Genomic DNA, 20,941 nt, shown 5'->3' with positions numbered 1-20,941 from the left:
ACAAGGCAACAAAGGCTTAGAGGGATTGAACTAATTGCCAGAGACAAGAACTAAGGCACAGGCCTTGTGATCCCAAGTCACAGGGTTTCCCACTAAGAGCTTCTTCATATACTGAGTATCTGATGTCTCATTATTGTGGATTCCACCCATTGGTTGTAAACTAAGATCAAGATACAATTACATAAAATAAAAACAATTAGAGCAAGGTTGAGGTTTTTAACAATACTTTCAAGTACAGGTAGCAGGTAGTGTGCTGTGTTTTGAATTAGTAGTTACTTAGAATACAGAATATATTTTTGGCTATTGATGATGTATTCAAATCATTATTATAAAACTACTTCTGGTCAAACTCAAAGTCCTGAGAATGAAAAGACCACGAGTAGGAAGAAGAGAACAGCAAAGAAAGGAAAAGATTTCCAGCCCTTCGTGATACCAAGCTAGCTGTGAGCACAGCATCCGTGATACCTCCCGTTCTGCCACTCTGCCCATCCTCATGTGCCCCTTGATGTAACATTCTTCCCTGAAGAGGGCTCTTAATTCGCTCAGTGACAATTTGTTGGCATCTTTCTCCGCCTCTCTGGGATGAATTCCCTGAGAGCACCAGTTGGGTGGCATTTGTCTCTGTGTCCCCAGCACCGGGCACAGCCTCTGGGAGGTGGCCGACACTCATCGTGAACTGCGCTGAATCGCCCACCCCACTGTCAATGCTCCTACTTCAAGGTGGGTAACGAGTGCTCCGTCTTCCAAAACGGTTTCTTTCTCTATCCATTCTCATCCTTGCTCTCACCAAATTTTCACTTGCAGCTCTGGGTTAGGTAAACCACATTTATACTAAAGAGTGATTGTCCTGTAATTAACTTGCTATTGGGAGACAAAGTATTATCATTTGAAAAAGAAGACACTTACTAACTAAAGTAATAGGTGTCATGAAATAAGACAAAGTGAAAACAGAAATTGAGAGAGAAAGCTATTTGGGAACATGGGTGGGGAGGGGGGACAAGTGTCCCTGCCCTGTGAGTGTCCCTCCACAGTGTGGCACATGGCCCTGTATGGACCATGCAACTTTATTTGTTCTTTACTTATGAACCTACAGATTCTCAAAATGTAGTCTCTTTTGATCCCAACCAGTCTTCATGGCATGGTGGAGACCCTGACTTCAACTGGGGGTGGACCTGCTATATGGGGAAACAGGTGTGCTCTTTTCTAAGTATGGATTATTTGTAAATATACAAAACCAGTTGTAGGAATTTCCCTGTAGAGACCAAAGTCTCATTTATAGAGACAGGTCTCCATTAGGACTGTGAAGCCATTCTTCTGCTTGTGAATGGCTTAGTCACCAACTAGCAAAATGAGAGCCTCTAGCTATTATGTACCCGAGAATGGGTGTGAGTGCTAAGCGTGTTCTTAAGAGATGCCCGGATGTTTGGAGGAAGGGTCTGGTCACAGTTTTGGGAAGATAATCAAACACTTAATTTCTGAGCCATGGGAATTTATCTTTGTTTTAAAAAGATTTTTAGAATTGTTGTTATAATATTATCCATTTAATGGAACTTGATTTGATCTGGGTAAAAACCAAAATTAAGTCATGAAAAAAAGCTTTTTTTTTTAAACCATAAAGAAATAATAGGATGAAATAAGGATGAGTCTTTAATAAGCACCAGACAACCTTGTGAACAGCTTGGAACCCTCAAAATGCCTCCTACCTTGGCAACTACAGACATGACAAAATATTTTTCTAATGTTTTCTAAAACTCTTCATCTTAAAAGAGAATAATCTTTTTCTAACATTTTAGTTTTTTTCTCTTTTACCTATTTTTTCCCCCTAAGCCTTTCTAATTACTTTTTTCTTCTTTATGAACAAGATGTTACGACTTCTCCAGGCTCAAATGAACACAAATCCTCCATAAAACAGACAATTCTTCCTCTTTACAACCCAACCTCTGGACAGTATTTTGTCATCTATTGGGATGTTGTGGGAGTATTTACCTTTCCTTAGTAATTTCTGGGTCAGGTAGGTCCAGCTAGAGAAACACCTGATGCTAATCTGGAGGCCTTTATGCTCCAGTAAAGCAGAAAAGTTACCTAAAACAGAAAGGTTCTTTGTAGCAGCAGACAGAAGACAGTTGGAGCATTGAGAGGCAATGAGGCCAGAAGCAGACCTAGCTACTGCTAAGAAATTCTTGTTCTACGAGATATCTGGTGGTGTAAGTCCTAAAAGAAATTTGATGACTTTTTAAGATGCAACTTACTTTGAATACCGTTTGAACTTCCTTATTAAAAAAAAAAGTTTAACTATTTTTAAAAACTTGGAGATTTTCTGAATTTGAAAAAGCTTGAAAGTCTCTACCTTCATAAACCCAGTCAGTTATTCCATTATATATGACATCTTCTTTCCCAGTCCATGTGATCCTCTGACTTTGTAAATTTGGTTCCTTTTTAATATAAATGTCATTATTCCAAACGTATGCCTAGAAAGATTGAAAAAAAATATTGATAAACAATAGCATCCTATACGTCATCCTGGAGATTTAAAAAGCATCATCAATTATTTTATCCTAAAAAAACTGGTGTACAAGTGTACAGATTACATTAGGTTTTTCAATTTGAACAATTCGCTCCTTCTCCCTCACATTCTTAAGTTGTAAGTATCGGAGCTCTAACCCACAAACAACCCAAAAAACACTGTGCTTTGCATTTCTTTCTGGAGCCGGGAGTGCTGTTGTATGTAGGGAGGGAGAAGTTCAAGTACAGATAAACATTCTGTCTTCCTGTTTATATTCTTTGGGGCTTTTGACATTCTCCTAGCACTATAGAACATGAAGCCATATCTAGAGTGACACAGAGAAGGTCACAGAAGTAGCAGAAAGCAGGTATGCCTCAAAAAAAGAAACAAAAAGTACAACCAAAGTTAGAATTTAAGAGTTTAATGAGCATTTCCCCCTGTAAACTATAAATTAACAATTCCCTAACAGTAGCTCAGAAACTTTCAGAAATTGCATTTAGCATGTTAGACTAGTAAAAATATTATTCTAAGCATTAATACCATATTTGACAGTGAAATATTGGCTTCCTAAGAGCCTGCTCTCTCAGGGTGCATAGCTCCTGCCTATGAGAGATAGGAGCCGTTATTTTTCTGACAAGGAGAGACTCACTAACCAATTTATGACCCACTGGTGACCATGTGATCCACTGCGTATTGTTTGGAATTCTTTCTTCTGTAATCAGCTGTCTGGAAAAAAAAAAAAGATAAAAGAAAAAATAACAAAGTGAATTAATCACAGTGGGGTTGCTTTTTTTTTTTTAATTGTCATTATACTACAGAAGTGTAGTAGATTTTTTGAGGAAGCCACTGACCTTTTATGTAAGTCATAAATGTCATATGAAGCTGTGTAGGAATGCCTCCATTTCTATAAAAGAAAACATGTTTCAGGCTTCTGTGATTCTTAACAGTTTGGCCACTTGACTTAGGAGCTCAAGATGAGAAATAAAGGAATATAATATGGTATAATTCTCAGCTCTTATCATATCTTTTAATTCCCTATCCAGATGCTTAGAATTTTGGAATTAGAAGCTATCTTACTACAAACCCCTCTGAACTTCATCTGCAACCCAGCTCTGGCATCAGCCCTGCCAAGAAGCCTTCCCAGGACACAGTGGGCTGAAATGCCACTTCCTATGCAGACATTATTCCTAACACTTTCCACTGTATGTTAAATCCCCCTACTTAAGAAATGCAAATTTTCACTTTTCAACCATCTTACTGGCAAATATATTTACAAGGTGTATAATTCTACTGCTGTTGATAATGTGGGGAAATATTTACTTACCTACATTAATGATAAAAATATAAAGTGCTATAGATTTTTTGAAAGCCACCTGGCAATATATATTAAAATCACAATACATATACTATCAGTGTTTTAAACAATCATCTCAAGAAGATTAAAAAAAAATGAAGTGTAAGCCAAATCCAAATAAATTAGAAAATAATCAAGGTAAAAGCAGTAAACAAATAGAAAATATACAACAGAGAAAAATCAACAAAGCAAAAAAACGGTTCTTTGAAAACACTGAAAATTTTACTAACATAGTGAGAATGAGCAAAAAAATAGCATGAATGACCAATTTCAGAAATGAAAAAAGAGATTTCACAATGAACTTTAGAGACATTAAAAGATTATGACCCTACCATAAAGATTTTTTGCCAATAAATATACAAGTTAGAAAAAGGCCAGATTCCTTGAAAAACATTAAAGTGAGACAAGAAAAACATGGAAAATATGAATAGTCTTACATATAATAAACAAATTGAACCCATAAATAACAACTTTTACAGAAAGAAAACTCCAAACACAAATTACTACCAGTAAACTTCTTGTTATTTATTCAAGTGAGTAGAGAACTTATATCCATACAAAAAGCTTACACACAAAAATTTTGCAGCTGCTTTATTCATAATTGCCAAAATTTAGAAGCAACCAAGATGTCCTTCAGTAGGTGAATGGACAAGCAAACCACAGTACACCCAGACAGTGGAATATTATTCAGCAATGAAAAGAAATGAGCTATCACATTGCAAAAAGACATGGAGGAATTGCTTAAATGCATATTGCTAAGTGCATATTGTTGTGTGAGAGAAGCCAGTCTGAAAAGGCTACATACTGCATAGGTTTTAATTGCATGACATTCTGGAGAAGGCAAGATTTTGGAGGCAGATTGCTGTGAGGGGTTTGTGGGGAAAGAGGGATAAATAAGTGGAGCGCTGGGGATTTTTATGAGGGTGAAAATATTCTGTAGGAGACTGTAATGATGACACTGTATGGTATATATTTGCCAAAACCCATAGAATACACAGTACAAATTGTGAATCCTAATGTAAACTCTGGACTTTAGTTAACAATAATGTATCAATATTGGCTCATCAATTGTAACAATTGTACCATACTAATACAAAATGTCAACAGGGGGAACTGGGGCAGAGGTGGGGCTGTGGTGAGGAGTATATGGGAACTCTGTACTTTCTGCTCATTTTCTATAAACCTAAAGCTTCTCTAAAAAAATTAAAGTTTATTAATTTAAAAATAAATGACTTAGAGGTATACCAGATGACTTGGAAGAAAATCTACATGCTATCATTGAATGAGAAATGTATGGAATATGGGATTCTGTTTTTATTAGAATATGCAATAACTAAAAAGAATATTCTATCTTCATAGAATTATATGAATAAGGAGAAAAATATAAAATATGGAGAGACATACACTAGATTCTTAACATAAGATACCTGGGGAAAAGGCATTAGGGTGAGGAGCTAAGCAAAAAAGGAAAGACAGGTAAGACTGAAGACAAAAAATACATATTATGATTGCAGGTTTGCACTTACGAGAAAATCATGTTTATATGTGGTGGCATACATAAATCAAAGGTATTTTAAAAGAAGTTTCTTGTCTGTATGTCTGTTCCCTACCATACTGCTAGAGGTAAGAAATTGTGTCTTATTCATCTTTAAATACCTAGAGTCTGGTCTAGTGCAAGCCACATAGTATGTGTTCAAGAAATAAACCAACTAAAATAAAATCAAATTGTACCTATGAATCTGATATAGATAAAATGGGTAACTTAAGAATACCCAGCTGTATAATGGCAGAGCTGAGACATAAGCCAGTGTTCTTAACCTTGAAGAATATTTCCCACTTATCATTCATCATCCTCCTATCCTCTGTCAACAAATATTTATCAAGCCCCCACTTTTTGCCAGTCCTACATTCCTTTTTGAATCCTGGATTATTTTGACACAGGCCACGCTTGTTTCTGGGAAATGTCTGAATATAATGCTTGCTGGGGCCAAAAGGCGTGGGGCAGGCTAAAAATACTAAGAGGTTTAAGAAGGCTTGAGATCACTCAGGGGGACAGATGCACTATGGGTTGTAAAAGGAAACCCAAAATGTTTGGCAGAGACCCCTCAGTCTATTTAGGTTATAAACAGTGGCCGCTAGCCTGAAGCAGGCATTACTGCTTAGGACAGGCTCCCTGTCCTTGAGGAGCTCACGATTGAATGGGGAATATGGACAAGTAAATATAAGAAACGAGCCGCAAGGGATATAATGGAGGTGGGTAGGGAGAGGCACGAATCATAAATCAGGCCTTGGTGGGGAGAGAGGCCAGTGGAAAAGGTAATTCTTGGGCTGCCACACAAAGAAGGGGGTAAAAAATCCATCAGAGCAGAGAAATTGAAGCACAAGATGGGAAAGGTCATATTTAAGGTCGCAAGCTGTGGAGTCTTCTGACCTGGATTCAAGTCTTCCTATGGATTGAAGGTTTGTTTTTCCTACCTGCTCCCAAATTCGTATGTGGAAATCCTAACCCCCACGTGATAATATTTGGAGGTGGGGTTCTTAGAAGGTGACTAGACCATGAGGGTGGGGCCCTCATGAATGGGATTAGCTCCCTTCTAAAAGAGACTCCAGAGAGTTTTCTTGTCCCTTCCCCCAGTGAGAACACAGGGAGAAGATGGCCAACTGTGGTACAGGAAGCAGGATACATTAAACACGGAATCTGCTGGGACTGTGATCTTGGACTCTGTAGCCTCCAGAAATGTGGGAAATAAATTTCAGGTGTTAAGCCACCTGATCTGTGGTATTCTGTGACAGTAGCAGAAATGGACTAATGCCAAGTCTCCACTGTGTAATATCAGGACTGTTTCTTTCTAAGCTCCAAATTTATCTTTAGGAAAATGGGGATGATGGCAGCAACCATCTCAGGTACACGAGAATCTCAGGCGCAGGGCCCTGGAACACTGTCACAATGTGATAAATGAAGCAACTATTATTCTCTCAAGAGTGCTAGGGAATGAGTGGAGATGCCAGGAGAACATCTGTACCAGGCTGCCTGGTACATATTTATTTTTGTTTTTACTTCCTCATTTCTTTGCAGCCACAATTTAGAAGTAATAATTAATCGTTCTGGGTTCACTAACTCCTTCTTGGAGAAGCAATGGAGTAAGATCTAAAGAACACTGCCCAGTAGACTTCCACAGAAATGGCATAAAACTACAGTTTTCTCTATCCAGGATGTGTTTTTTGAGAGTTGATTAGTCAACACATTTATGCTGTACAGAAAATTCCATTGGCTACCCTTGGAAGTAAAATGGAAGATAGAGTTCCTTACTTTCAACAATCTTATAATCGAGTGCTTTGCAATCAGATGTATGAAGAAAGTAAAATGAGCTACTGTGAGAGACAGTGAGTGGTTGAGTGTGGGGGACAGAGTGGCAGGGACAATGTTAGATAAAGCCATCAAGAAAGCCTGGACCTGAATTACTACAAAGGGACAGCCATGTGATGACTGTGGAGAAAGTTCCAGCAGGAAACAGTTAGCAAATGTTTTGGTCCTTAGATTGGGATGAAAGTGAGGCTTGAGAAAACAGAAGGAGCTGTGACTTACAGGTTCTTAACTTTGGATCACTGTGTCACCTGGGAGCCCTTAAATCTACCCATACCTGGGCCCTACCCATCACTTTGCCATGTGAATTGGTTTGGAGTAAGTGGCAGGCATCTGTATTTTTAAAAACTTCCCCAGTTGATTCTCAGGTGCAGACAGGGATGGGAAGCACTGGCCAAGCATGGTGGGTATAGAGAAGGTGTTAGGAGATGTGTTCAGAGGGGCACACTGAGGCCCAATCACACAAGCTTCTGAGGATGCCATGGGGGGAGTGTGTGTTTTATTCTAAAGGTGATGGGAAGCCATTCATCATGAGGGTTTAAGCATAGGCATGACATAATCTACCTCTGGTTTTAAAGGGTGCATTGTGGATACTGCCTGCAATGCAGGGATAGAGGGATGAAAGGGACAGAGTGAAAGAGCAAAAGCAGTTAAATACGCAAGTAAACTCTAGTGACACAACACATGGAAACTACCAATGACGATTGTCCCACTAGGTCTGCCAGTGAAATATGTACGTTAGTGCAAGTCAGATGGCACTTGTTGAACTTGGTTAATAGTAAACTGAACCTTTCTGTTTCTACCTTGACCTCACAGTCTTTATATGCTTGTCTTTAACTTGGACAATTATTATACAGTTGTTCTTGACTCTGGTTGCTCATTAAAATAATCTACTCATTAGAAAAATTACTGATGCCAACTTTACCATGGAAACTTCAATTTAATAATCTGAGGGTTGAACCTGAACACTAGGAATTTTTAAGGTCTCCTCGAGTGATTTTCATCTATACATAAGAACCATTGGCTTAAACAAACAATAATCCGTGGATTGGGAAGAGGCATGCCGAAGTCGGCATAGCATTCTGATTTGCTCATAGTTGACAAGTTTAGCAGAACATAGTCAATGAGTCTTCTTCATGTCTGGGAAACGGAGCCCAGCACAGTGAATCCAGTGTAAATATTACACCTGGGCGTCACCATCCTGAAATGGGGAATGGAGAGGAGGATGTTTGCTTGGCAGTGCTGGTGTGTGAGATAAAGCCCCTCAGGAGTTATTATTTATTCTAAAAAAAGAAAAAAAGAAGCAGAGGTAGGGATCCCCAGCTTTGTATTTTGTTTTCAATACACAATTATCTCTCCAGGTTTTTTATCTTTACTACATGTCTCAAAACTTCCTATAGTTGACAACCATTGTCAAATCCATGAATAGCCAAAAAGCTGTAGTTACAGTGACTGGTGATTTGCAGCCACCCTAAACCTGAAAAGGAGGTGTGAGTAAGCTGTAACCTTCCCGGAGGGTGTGCAGATTTGATGTTGGACTGCGTGACTGGCAGCAGCCAAGTGCTCCAGGCAGCGCACTGATGACCCGGGCTCTGGGTGCACCGCCTCCAGAATGGTTGTATGCAGTGGGATCTGAAGGCTGGCAGGTGGTCAGAGCCACCTCTCAGAGCCTCTTCAGGGGATGAGAAGTCTAACTATTTTTAAAGCAAATGTGTATTGAGAATTTTATTTCATGGAGAACTGAGGCCAAGGAGTGTGGGGTTCTATTCTGGATGTACAAGTCAGACATGCAAATCTACTCTTAAAGTATAAACTCCATTTCATTAATTTATGTTTTAGTATCTATGATATATATTTCTTACACTTTTTAGTATTTGAAAACACCCAAAATGAATTTCTTTCCAAACACTTTTTGGGCTTATCTTTTATAAGTGAAAATGACCATTTCTCCTCTTGACGCTGAATTAGTGAATTTTTAGTGCCTATTATATTATTTAGGCATCAATCTCATATATTCATAGGCTTGGAATCAGTTATAAAATAACATACTCATAGGTTCTTTAAATGTCACAGTAAAAAAAACATTTCTTTTACCTTCACATAGTTGTACTCAAAGAGAATAAACTGTTCATCAGGAGATACTGAATAATCATTTATAGAATGTCCAAATTCATCCTGTCGATCAAGTAGAAAAAAGAACTGTTGAACAATTCCGTTTAACTGCCATCACTGAGCACTTATGCAGAGGGTATGTGTGGCTCATGCTGTAGCAGCTCCCAGTCTAGCAGAGATGGCACATTCCCCCATACAAATCACCATGACACAAGGCGAAGAGTGATCGGGGTTACAGCACCAGGGAGGGAAGGATTAATTCTAACCAAGGAAAGACAGCTGTGAGGGTGGGGAGCAAGAACAGAGAGGGAACTTTCAGCATGATCAACACCCAGAGGTGGAAGGGTGCATGCATACTTAGAGAGTGTATAAAGGTCAGGTGTTACCTGAATGCAGTAGAGGGTATATCATACAAAGTGTAAGGTGAGAGGACATAAAATTAGAAAAATAGCTGGGGTCAAAATATAAGAAGTGAAAGTATGAACTCTTTTTTGCACATGGACATGAGAAGATCTTATCTGTCTTTTACAAAGATGCTCTGGTGATGCAGTGACTGAGATGAGGTGAGAGGAGCTGCACCAGCCCGGGGCTTGCACGAGGAGGCCATCTACTCTACAGAGTGGAGGTGCAGACTGAAGCTAGAATACTCATTATCCCTGATCACACGAGGCCCTGAATCAGCACTAGCCAGTGCCAATGACGATCTGAGAGACACTTGACCTTACAGAGGGGGGGCTGATAGCGTTTGCTGAGTGGCTTGCAAAGGGAGATGACAGAGGAATCAAGGACCTTTCTGAGGGTTACCTAGCGTAAGTGACTTGGAGGAGAGCAGGATTTACCAAGCTTGGGGACTCAGGAAGAGGGATCGGATGCTTTCAGTTTGCTAGGAGAGGGAAGGGGGATTAACCAGCTTAGCTTGGGATACTGAGTTTAAAACACTTGCAGGCCATCCGTTTGCAGAAGCCAGTAAGCTATTGGAAATGGAGGCTTAGATCTTGGGAGAAGTAGTGTTAAAAGTGTGTATTCGAGGATCAAGCCCAGAAAAAAGTGTGCTGATGCTGCAGAAGTAAAGGAAAAACCACTGAAGGAGAGCAAGCACAGTGAGGGGAGAGGCCGGCAAGCGAAGACAGAGCCCTGGGGAGCACTTACACTTAGGAGTAGGGGCAGAGGAGGAGGAGTCGTCAAAGGAGACTAAAAAGGAGCCAAGACAGGGAGCATTCCAAGAAGGAGAGAGAGATCCACTGTACCATATGCTGCAGAGAGAGTCCAACAGGATGAGAAATGATAGTATTCATGATTTGAAAGGTTATGAAAAAATCCCCAGAATTTCCTTGAAGTATGAATTAGTTATGTGATTAAACATACAAATGTACTGTTCTCCAAGAAAATGGAGCTGTTTCCATATTCAGCATTGAATAGCAAGATATTGTTTTCTTGTTTGTAGAGATATTCATGATCTAAAGAGAGAAAATGGCCAGGTCAGTAGTTGAAGTTGCTATTAAACATCTTCGTAAGCTAAAAACTGCGATAAAAATTTGATCTAAGTTTACACACGTACTCATAACTATTTATTTCTAAGCTGGAAAAACATTAAGTGACCAATATTATACTCGTGTGCCTTCATTCCTCCAGCATTATCGTCAGGGTTTCAATTCACATTTAACTTTTTATAGTACATGTCAAAGAAATTAAGTTAAAGTTTCTGTCTTTTCTCCCTTTGCACCCTCAGATAGAAAAAAAAATACTCTACCATATGGCTTAAAAAAACAAGGTCGTGTTCTCAGTGCCATAAAAGTGCCCCACGACCTAACTAGAATGAACATAAGCATAAAAACCTGCCCCCGCTCCCCCCAAAAGTCCTTACCTGAAACCCATCTCAAGGAGTAGAACTTCACTCTGAAAGTATTTTTTAAATAATCTGTTAGAGTGTAAGTTCTGCGACTGTCAGCTGTAGTGTCATCTGCTGGTTGGAAAAAAGAGCCAAATATTCAGTAAAATGGAATAACCTGTTTTGGATAAAATAAACAAATGGATCTCTACAATATATATTGGTCACGAAATACAGAAATGTACTCACAAACTGCAAAATACATTTTGGAAGATTTCAAACTGGCTGGATGGAGTTAAAATGCATTTAACTGTGAAAGCGTATGTGAGTATTTGTTTCCCTGTGCTCTGTGAGTGCCACATGAACGAACTTCATCATCAAGGTCTAGCTCAGCAACGTCCCATGGAAATACAATGTGAGTACATTATCTAGTAGCCATAATTAAAAATTCTTAAGGTGAAATTAATTTGAATGGCATATATCATTTAGCCAGTATATCCAAAATATTATCACTTCAACATGTAATCAATATTTAAATGATATTAATGAGATCTTTGACATTTTTTTTTTCACTCTAAGTCTTGAATTACTGTATGTGCTTTGCAATTACAGCATACCCCAACTCAACTAGGTACACTCCCAGTCAGTGCCTTCATGTGGCCAGGTAGTGGATGGCACAAGGCTGGCTTATTTCCTCGAGGCCTCGACGCCACTTCCAAGCCCTCTTGTCTCCACATAGACCTCTAAGACATGCTGATCACCCAAACCAGGGATTTTTGTTTCATCCACACTTATCCTTGAATTTGGAGGCTGTTTTCCTGAAACCCTTCTCTTGAATTTTGTGATACTGCCATTCTCCTAACTCTCTGACCATTATTTTTCCATCTCCTACTTTGATTTCCTTTTCTCCAATGACCGAGAGACATGCCCTGATAGTCAGCCTTGAGCTTTCTGTTCTCTCTCTACATTATTCCTCTCAGAGAATTCCTGGGCTTCAGGCATATTTTCCATTTAAATAAATGACAAAATCTGTACTCATGACCTTAGCCTATTGCACCCCAAACTCATATTTCTCGTGTTCCACTGGCCTTCTTACTTGACATGTCCCACACTAGCCCTATACTTACCTTACCTAAAATAATCTTCCCCCTTCCAAAACTAGTTTTCTCTAGTTTATATTCTGTTACTGGTGGCCCACAGTCAAAATCTGAAAATCGTTTTTGATGTCTCGCTCTTACCACTGCCCATATCCAAGCAGCTCCATTGTTGCTTCCTGTGAAATCAGGTTCTCCTAGTCCAATCCTGCACAGCACCACCACTGGAATGATCTTTCTAAAATGCCCCTTTCATCCTGGAGAGCCTAAAAAAAGACACTCACGGCCTCCACGGTCTGACAGGAGGCTCTCTTGGGGCTCATTTCCACGCTCTCAATGCATGAGCCTTCTAACCTGTCACACGGATCTGCCTACTGAGCCCAGGAGATCACCTTGGGCATTGCTGCCTCTGCTCCTCGTTCTAAGCCACTTCCCTGCCATGTTGTCAACTGCCTCCCTGACCATCACGGTACCCCACCCTCCAATGCCCACCTCTTTCATAAAGGCTTCAGTTTTGCCTCCTCTGACTTTTGCCCCCACACTACTCTTGTCATTTAATAACTTGTACAAAATGATAACTGGTCTTCCATGCCTACCTGTGTGGGCTACTCCCTGAGGCCATCAATTCTTTGTAGACAAGGCCTTGGGTTTTTGCTTTCTTGCATTTTTGTTTTTCATGAACCTTAGCACCTGGCACAGTTCCACGCTTTAGGAGAAGCCTCTAAAACAAGTTTTTGTTGACTGATCTACAGTAATGAAACCAGTGATTTCTCTTAACTAGTCCCAGAGCCTGCATGGAGAATAAACAGCCTAAAGTCTTTTAGATAGCCCAAATCTCACTGAATCTGATACCAGACACTGAATCTGCCAGGGGCTTGGACCTCTCAGCTTCCAGAACTGTGAGAAATAAATGTTTGCTGTTTAAGCCACCCAGTCTATTGTGTTTTTGTTCATGCAGCCTGTATAGATGTATATATATAATAAACAGACATAGCAACATAGAACATCCATCAGTGATGTCTGGTTTTATAAGAAGATAATTAACTGAGTACCTAAAATAAATCACAGACAGTGTTATTTCATTTAGATGCTATCTCATATAAGGGGATTTGCCCAGTTTTATCAGGATAACACACTTAAATCTAGAATATTAAAGTAATTGAGGCAGAATTCCCTGCTGCCGCGGGTACTGCTCTTCACCTTCATGATGCGTTCCTTACTGAGCACTCACCTCTCCTGCCCACGGCGTTCTCGGCAGGCTATAGCTTTTCTAAACTCCTCATCTCTACCACATTCGGCTTCCCTTCTGCTCACAGTGGGCCCTGTGTGCTTTCCATCCATCTGCTGATGTTCCAGATACTGACACTGATGCCGCACTTTTGCCACAGCCCAGGTCAGCTGTGAAGGCCCAGTGCCACCTTGGCTTGTGTCAGGCTCATTCAGCCACTCCACAGTGACCCTGAAAACTGGTTTCCATATCTTGGCTACCCAGTCCCAGCGCAGCACTGCTAAATTGGAGCAAGTAGAGCAACAAATGTTCCTTGTTTTTTGCCTTGCCATTTGACAAGCAGCACGCATTGGAAGACGCTTTTGAAACATCTAGATAAGAGAGTCTGTGAGACATGCGTGCCAAGTCCAGGTTTTGACCTTTAGCAAGTTCATAGTTTGCTGCCAAGTTACAACCTATCATGTCAGACACTTAGAGGACACACTCGTGTTTCTTCTTCCTTGTCTACTTGCTCCCTGACAGGGCACTGCTGCAGCAACAGATGAAGGGCTTCGGCTCTTTGTGTGGTTTTCCTGGTGGGCCTGGGACATGTCGTTCATTTGACTTATCAGTTCAAAGCACGGTGCTAGCCAAGTGAAGCAGTTAATCATATGTTACCCGTCAGCTTACACTGAAACTCTTAAACACAAGTCTTCTTTAATTTAAAATTGTTAAAACAAGGTTAACAACTTTATACTTTTCTTTGGGGAGAACCACAATTCGGCCAAACCATATGCAATGCCAATTTTGATTAGTCAAAAATGGTAGAAGAGCAGTATTTAATGGTTCAACCCAATAATAAATTCTCATCAAAGTGTATGATATCTTAATGGGCCCTTGCTATAGGAACAAAACCATTTCTGAATAAAATAATGTTTAAAGTGATAAGACCCAAGTCAGAGAGTAGTGAACTTCCACTGAATATCCTTCCTTTGACCGACTGTGCCTTTATGATACAGGACATTTTGAATATTTACATATATTCATTAATAACGAACTTTTTTATCTGCATAAACATGAAATATATATATAATATTTCTACTTCACAAAGATAAATTGGTGTGGTAAATAAATGGCTAATGGAATGCAACTAAAAAGAAATGTGCTCTTTACAGCTCATAAACTCATAAAGTTGTTAAACATGGGGAAACGATATCTGGTTACAGAGTTCTTGTGTTCCATATGGTAATCAGTTAACATTTTATACTGATGCTAAAGAAATATAATAAGTGTTACTTTAGAATTTGCTATAGCAAAATAGCAATCTTGACATAGGGACATAGGAAGAAAAATCAAGAAGGCAGAAGAAACTGATTGGAAGGCTCCTCATGACCTGTATTACCCAGCAGCACATGCAGGCGGTCCCCCATCTCCATTGATTCAACAAATGCCACAAAGGATTGGGTTCCTGGTGGCTTTGAAATCAGAAAGCCTGGATTTGTTCCCAGGCCTAATTCTGCACTAGAGCCTTGGGAAATTACTGAATATTTCAAAACCTCAATACTTTAATCTATAAAATGTGCATAATAGCATTACCTAGCCCATAAGGATTTGCCACAATTAAATGAGGTGATGTATATAAAGAGCTTAGTTCAGGACTTAGAATTTAGGAAGCCCTCCAGATATGTTATATCATTTATAGTTTGATCCAAGGATGTGCTAGGCAATCAGGATATAAAGATGAATACAGGAGTCTCTCCCCTGGAATATCTAGCAATGGTGCTGAGATTAGGAATGTCACCGCAATTAAATAATAGCCAATTAAGTTTTCTTTATGTTCACATCCCAAATGATCCCAGCAGCCAGCATAAGAACATCACATTGAGAAAACAGCTCAGATACGTACAAGCTAATAACTTGCTAAGTGGTAATGGACATTGCTTTCTCCCTTCCACAGGTCTAATGCCCTCCAGAGCGGGAGTGGGCAGGTTACGGCACGGAGGGAAGTCACTGGGCTTAGTGGACTTCAGGGATTTGTGATGAGTGATGTTTCTCTGACTGTTACACATTAGAGGCAGTGCCAGATTTCCTTCAACTGGAGAAACATCCAATATTCTTTTTATTATGTTTATTTTGCATATGTATACATAAAAGAAATTGCCCTCTCATCCCACCCAGGCATACGTGGAGGAAGGTGCCCCGGCCCCAGGTTCGTGGTCAGGGCGGTGCAATCCCGTGGATCCCAAGCCCCAGCCAGGAGAGGGCTGGCCTGAAGGGCTGGGCAGGCTGCAGCCCCATCAGCTGCCCTTAAACTGCACCACATCCAAGGGGCTGTTTGATGCCCTTGGAGTAGGACCGCCGCCACACCTGCTGCGGCCGCTCTCCTCCGCCTCAGGGGCAGGGCTGCCTCAGCCTCCCCGGCGCAGATCAGTCCATGAAGGTACGTTAAGCAGCAGCTGATAAATGCAGGGCACTGACCTGGAGCCTGTGAGCCTACGACTGTACTCCAAGCATTTGCCCTAACATCAGAGGGTCAGATGACCAAACTTTTCTTAGGGATGTACTCACTGTAATTTCAAAAGTCTCCTCTGAAAGGCCAATCAAACATTTCCCAGAATAGCAGCAGTTTGGGAAAAAGGGAATTTAGAAGGGATTGCCTGCCAAGACTCCAACCTCTCCTCCTCCTCCTCCTCTCATCACTCTGCTCCGTCTGCACTGGCCTCCTGGCTGTTCCCCGGACACTGGCCCACTTCTGCCTCAGGGACTTGGAATGTGCTGTGCGCTCTGCCGAAATGTTCTTCCTCTAAGATATGCCCAAAGCTTGCTTCCTCGCCTCCTTTACCTAAGTGTCACCTTCCTTCCTCGGACTAACACCCGCACACCCACCCTGCAACCCCTGCCCCATGGCATTTTTCTATTGCCCTTCCTGGCCTTTTTTTTTTTTCTTTTAACAGTGATACCATCTAACATACCATGTATTTTACGTGTTTGTCTTGTTTACTGTCTGCCTCCCTCGACTGAAAGAAAGCTTCAGGAAGACCCTAATTTTGTTTCATTTTGTTTACTATTACATCACTGCAGTCTAGAACAGCCCGTAATGCATAACAGACACGCCCTAAATGTTTGTTGAATGAAAAGATAAAAGCCATACAATACAAACACGGGAATGCAAACTCAGGAACACAGCTCCAAACACAGCCCCAATAGGATCTCTGCGAACCCCAGTGACCACTGTAGCAGGAACGGGGTGCGCTCGGCCAGACGGGTCCAGATGGAGGCCTGGATTCAGGAGGAGAGAAGAGGGACACCAACGGCGGCTGGATGCCGCCCAGCCCTTACAGCTTGGTGCCCAGCTCTGTGTCCCTCTTCTTCCTCTTCGTCCCCAACCCCTACAGGTAGTGTGTTCCTGCAGCTGCTGCCTCTGGGTTACCTCAGAATTCCTCCTTTGCTCTTTCTTCTGTGGAACCCATTTTCATATTCAATCCTCTGCTGAATCAACGCTGAGTATGATTTCTGTATTTGTCTCGTCACTGGCCCCTAACTGACTTAAGGATTTGCACATTTCATCTGTATATATATAAAATAGAAAGGTCTCTTTAGGGTGTAAGGATATCGTATCTAGCCCCGGGGTTGGTAAAGTTTTCCTTAAAGGGCCAGATGGTGAATGTTTTAGGCTTGATGGGGCGTAATTCTCTGTTGCAACTTCTCAAGTCTACCGTTGTAGCCTGAAAGCAGCCACAGAGAACATGTAAATGAAAGGATGTGGCTGTGTTCTAATACAACTCTGTTTGCAAGAACAGGTGGCCGGGCCTGGCTGTAGTTTGACAACCCAATATAGACATTCCTCAGGATTGTGAGCAACACAAACAACAAAAACCAAACCCCACCAAAGAACAAAATGAAACAGAACTGCTCCCAGGATCGGTTTAGGAAGACAGATGTTGAGATGAACATTCTAATTGCCTCAAAACATTAAGTATATCTTCCTAAGACTCCACTATATACAGCAGTAAAGTGAAAGCAGTCAAAGCATTCATGTCTCAAAATTCAGGCCAAGATGAAGGTATGTACAGCTACTGGTGTAGGAAAGCAAGGCCCAGAGGATGGCCTGAAGTAAACCCGGTTCACTGCCTGATTCACTCTGCCTCCACCCCAGGAAAGAGCCGGGAGTTCAGCGCACAGGAAGCCAGCGCTAAACAGGGCATGAGGGCTCCATCCTTCCCTCTGAAGGGGAAGTTGGTTTGTTTGTGTGTCTCTGAAGACAGTCAGTCCCTCTTCCTTTGTTGAGACTCTTTTGAGTAAGACTGGCATAATAATGGTCAGAATGAATATTTACAAGGCTGTGATGCCCTGCTATTTTGACTGACATTCCTCCAAGTTGATGAGGAACAGTGGGAAGGTGGAAACATGTTAACTGTGTGGATAAAGGACCCACAGGCCAGGGAGACATGCAACTATTTTAGCCAAGGGCTGGTTTCTCCTGAAAAATACTCAGAAATAGTTGTAGGGAGACATCCCTGGAAGGTGATCAATTGCAGTCAAAGAATAATTAGTGTTCAATGGTGTAGGAAAACTGAGTAGAGAACATCAGCCCTGGGGAAGCCTAAAGCTTGAAAACTGAAGAACTTTCCAGAAAGGATTATATACATAATCAACAAGGCTACTCTGTGACAGCTGTTTGTCTTACAGGATACAAGGAGCAAGGATCCCCGTAAATAAAACTGCCATAAAAATTGCCCTTTCCAGCATTCTCTAGGCACAACTTTCAAGAGTGTGAGTTATTAAAGTATCTTCCTCTCAGACTGTTAAAAGAACAAAAAAATTAAGATGACATAAAGGATAATAATTATAAATACTTATAGAGTTCTTCCAGTGTGCCGGGCTGTTCTAGGCATTGTATACTTAACTTATTCTCATTCCCATTTTACAGGTAAGGAAACTGAGGTGCAGATAGGCATAGACAGGGACTGGACTCAGGTCCCATGACTAATAACCATGACTAATAAGCACCAAAGCCATATTTGAACTAGGCAATATGGCTGCAGAGCCTGTGATTATAACCATCCTTCTAAATAACATCAGTATTTGGGAAAATGATTGCATGCATGGTAGATGCTACGTGAGCAGTGCTGTGAATTGGTATAGATGAATTATCATGGAAGTGTTGGAATTCAACGTTTGCAGCTCATCCAAACAGGCAGGTGGTAGGTTGCATTCGCAGATAATGTGTTTTAGTGCTTTAAAGTCAGAGGGGTACCAATTCCTTCTGAAAACCCTAGAATTTTCTCTGTGGACTAGTATGAAAGATGGCAACTCTATGGCTTCCTGGAAGGGAACCAGTGCCACCTTTGTTCTCTCTTCCGTGATACATCCAGTCACTCATCAGCTTTTCCCTAAACTCTTACAAAGTAGTCACGGGAGCTTCAAAACATGATTCTGTTCTTCCTTGTCTTTTCTCATGTTTCCTATATTTTACACATAGTGTAATCTTATAGAACTCAGGCCCTGCAGTAAACATTTTCAAATGAGGGAAGCGAATCAATGGAAAGATACAGTGATTCCTCCTTTACAGCAAAAGCCACCCTACGGGGCATGTACCCGACCTCGCTCTCCTCTTCTGTGCTCTCACCCCTTCCCTCGGCTCTGGGAGGCCTTGGATCCTCCCCTTCCTCATCAGGAGGGGCTTGTTTCCATCTCTTCCCCCTCAGCATCTTCAGTTTCCTCATTGCTTAGTTCTGCACTGACTGCCCTTAGACGTGTGCATGGCGCACTCACCTTAAGAAGCATTTACCTTGTCCTGCTGTCGTCTCCTTAGTTCTCTTCCTCTCTACATTAGTAAGTGTTTCTGAACACAATCCACACCTTCATTTCTTTATGGCCCCTCTTCATGCCTATGGATCTATCCCTTCTTGTTTACCCCACGCTGGTTTCTCCCTCCCTCTCCGATTAATCAAGTAATTACATATCATTATTTAAATGTTAAATCTGAATAGTCTTGCCATAACCGGACTGTAAGTAAGCTGAAAGGATGAATTCATTTTATCTTTATCAAACAGCTGCCAGCACTGTACTGCAGGAATAGGAGGAGCACACGATTCAGTACCGCATGACTTGACTCCCTAGTTATGACTCTAAGTATTTTGATCAGATTTAAAGCAACATTTAAGGAAATTCATCAAGAGTATATTTCTCATGAGCTCTATGATGATTCCTCTGATTAATTCCATTGATTATTTCAAATCCTACTTTCCTGGGCCAATTTTTCAGGTCTAATGGTTAACAGGTATATTTTAAACTTTGCCCGTTTTATTTTATGTTGACTGTTTTGGACATATTTTCCCATTACGAATTGGAAAAAATATGATAGTTTATGTGTGCTTTTTTATAAGGAAATTCCCCTCAGATGTTTTTGACCCATTCTATTATGTCAGATTTGTAACTTCAATATTGAGAATTCAATTGCTTCCTATTCTTAATCATGTTGGATGATGAAAGAAAGCAAAGGTTGGGCTCACAATGCCTTCAGGATCAAAAAGGGAACTTCAAAACACCCTGATCTGCATTAAACTCAGGGGGTTGGGAAAGAAAGTAAGAAGAGAGGAAAAAGAGGCTTAGATGATCAGATTCTTTGGAAATCAGACCTGGCTGGATTGAAAGGACTGTGTTCAGGTCCATTAATTATTAACCCTTTATGCTTGGTTGATTTCTGTACAAACTTCCCTGGGCAGCATTTATCATTTGCTCTTTAGTGCTTCACTTTGATCATTTACTAGAAGGACACTTTTGGGGCTTGTTTATGTTTCCTTTAATATTGTGAATTATTTGAGGGCAAGGGCCATATCTATCATTTCAAAATCCTTAGTGACCAATAAAGGGCCTAGAAAAAACTGCTCAATAAATACATGCTGAATTGGAGAGCTACCTTCTGTGCACAAGGGCATGCTGGGTGCACGATGCGGCAGGCCCCCGGAGCCCATGACCTGATTCCTAAAGCAGGTCCAGGAAGAGGAGGGGCTTCGCTCTCAAACTGCTGCAGATTAGCTCTTAAGGGAAGGATACAGCTATGAGGGCAGGAGCAAACCCTCCATTCAGCTCTGCAGCCAGCGGTTCAGAACCATCCTTATCTCCTCTTCTTCCCTCCCTATTCATGTCCCCGTTCATTTTTACATCTCCAAAGCTACCGCCCTGTCCAGTCTGCCATCCTCTCTCACCTGGACGAATGCCCCTCCACTCCCCATCATTACCTACACAGAAGTCATATTTTAGAAATAGACACAAGATCATGCCACATTCATGCCTGGAATGAAGAGAAACTCCTTTCTGTGTCCCTCCATCTTCTCTCTCACACTGTTATTTTTGTCCTAGCACCTGTCACTGTCCGAAACTACCCCTGTGCCTGCTCCTGCCCGCCTGCCCCATGGACTGTAAAGGTCTCTAAGGTTTGGAGTCGGGGCCCCTGTACCTTCAAGAACACCGGGC

The 20,941-nt window shown here is 41.1% G+C and overlaps 1 protein-coding gene across 1 annotated transcript in view; it reads right to left on the bottom strand.

Annotated features, from left to right (window-relative positions):
• Positions 1–20,941, bottom strand: part of DPP4 (dipeptidyl peptidase 4) — a 71,399-nt gene that overhangs the window by 43,671 nt on the left and 6,787 nt on the right. The window contains exons 3-8 of the mRNA XM_036883979.2: positions 11,198–11,296; positions 10,699–10,790; positions 9,316–9,396; positions 3,355–3,407; positions 3,157–3,229; positions 2,348–2,468 (exon numbers count right to left, since the gene is read on the bottom strand). Of these exons, the coding sequence (XP_036739874.1) occupies positions 2,348–2,468; positions 3,157–3,229; positions 3,355–3,407; positions 9,316–9,396; positions 10,699–10,790; positions 11,198–11,296 (519 nt within the window). The remainder of the gene's footprint in view (positions 1–2,347; positions 2,469–3,156; positions 3,230–3,354; positions 3,408–9,315; positions 9,397–10,698; positions 10,791–11,197; positions 11,297–20,941) is intronic.

This window comes from Manis pentadactyla, chromosome 8 (assembly GCF_030020395.1).
Source record: "Manis pentadactyla isolate mManPen7 chromosome 8, mManPen7.hap1, whole genome shotgun sequence".
NCBI lineage: Eukaryota > Metazoa > Chordata > Mammalia > Pholidota > Manidae > Manis > Manis pentadactyla.
The sequence above is the reverse complement of the archived record's forward strand: the minus strand, read 5'-3'. Positions and strand labels throughout refer to the sequence as shown.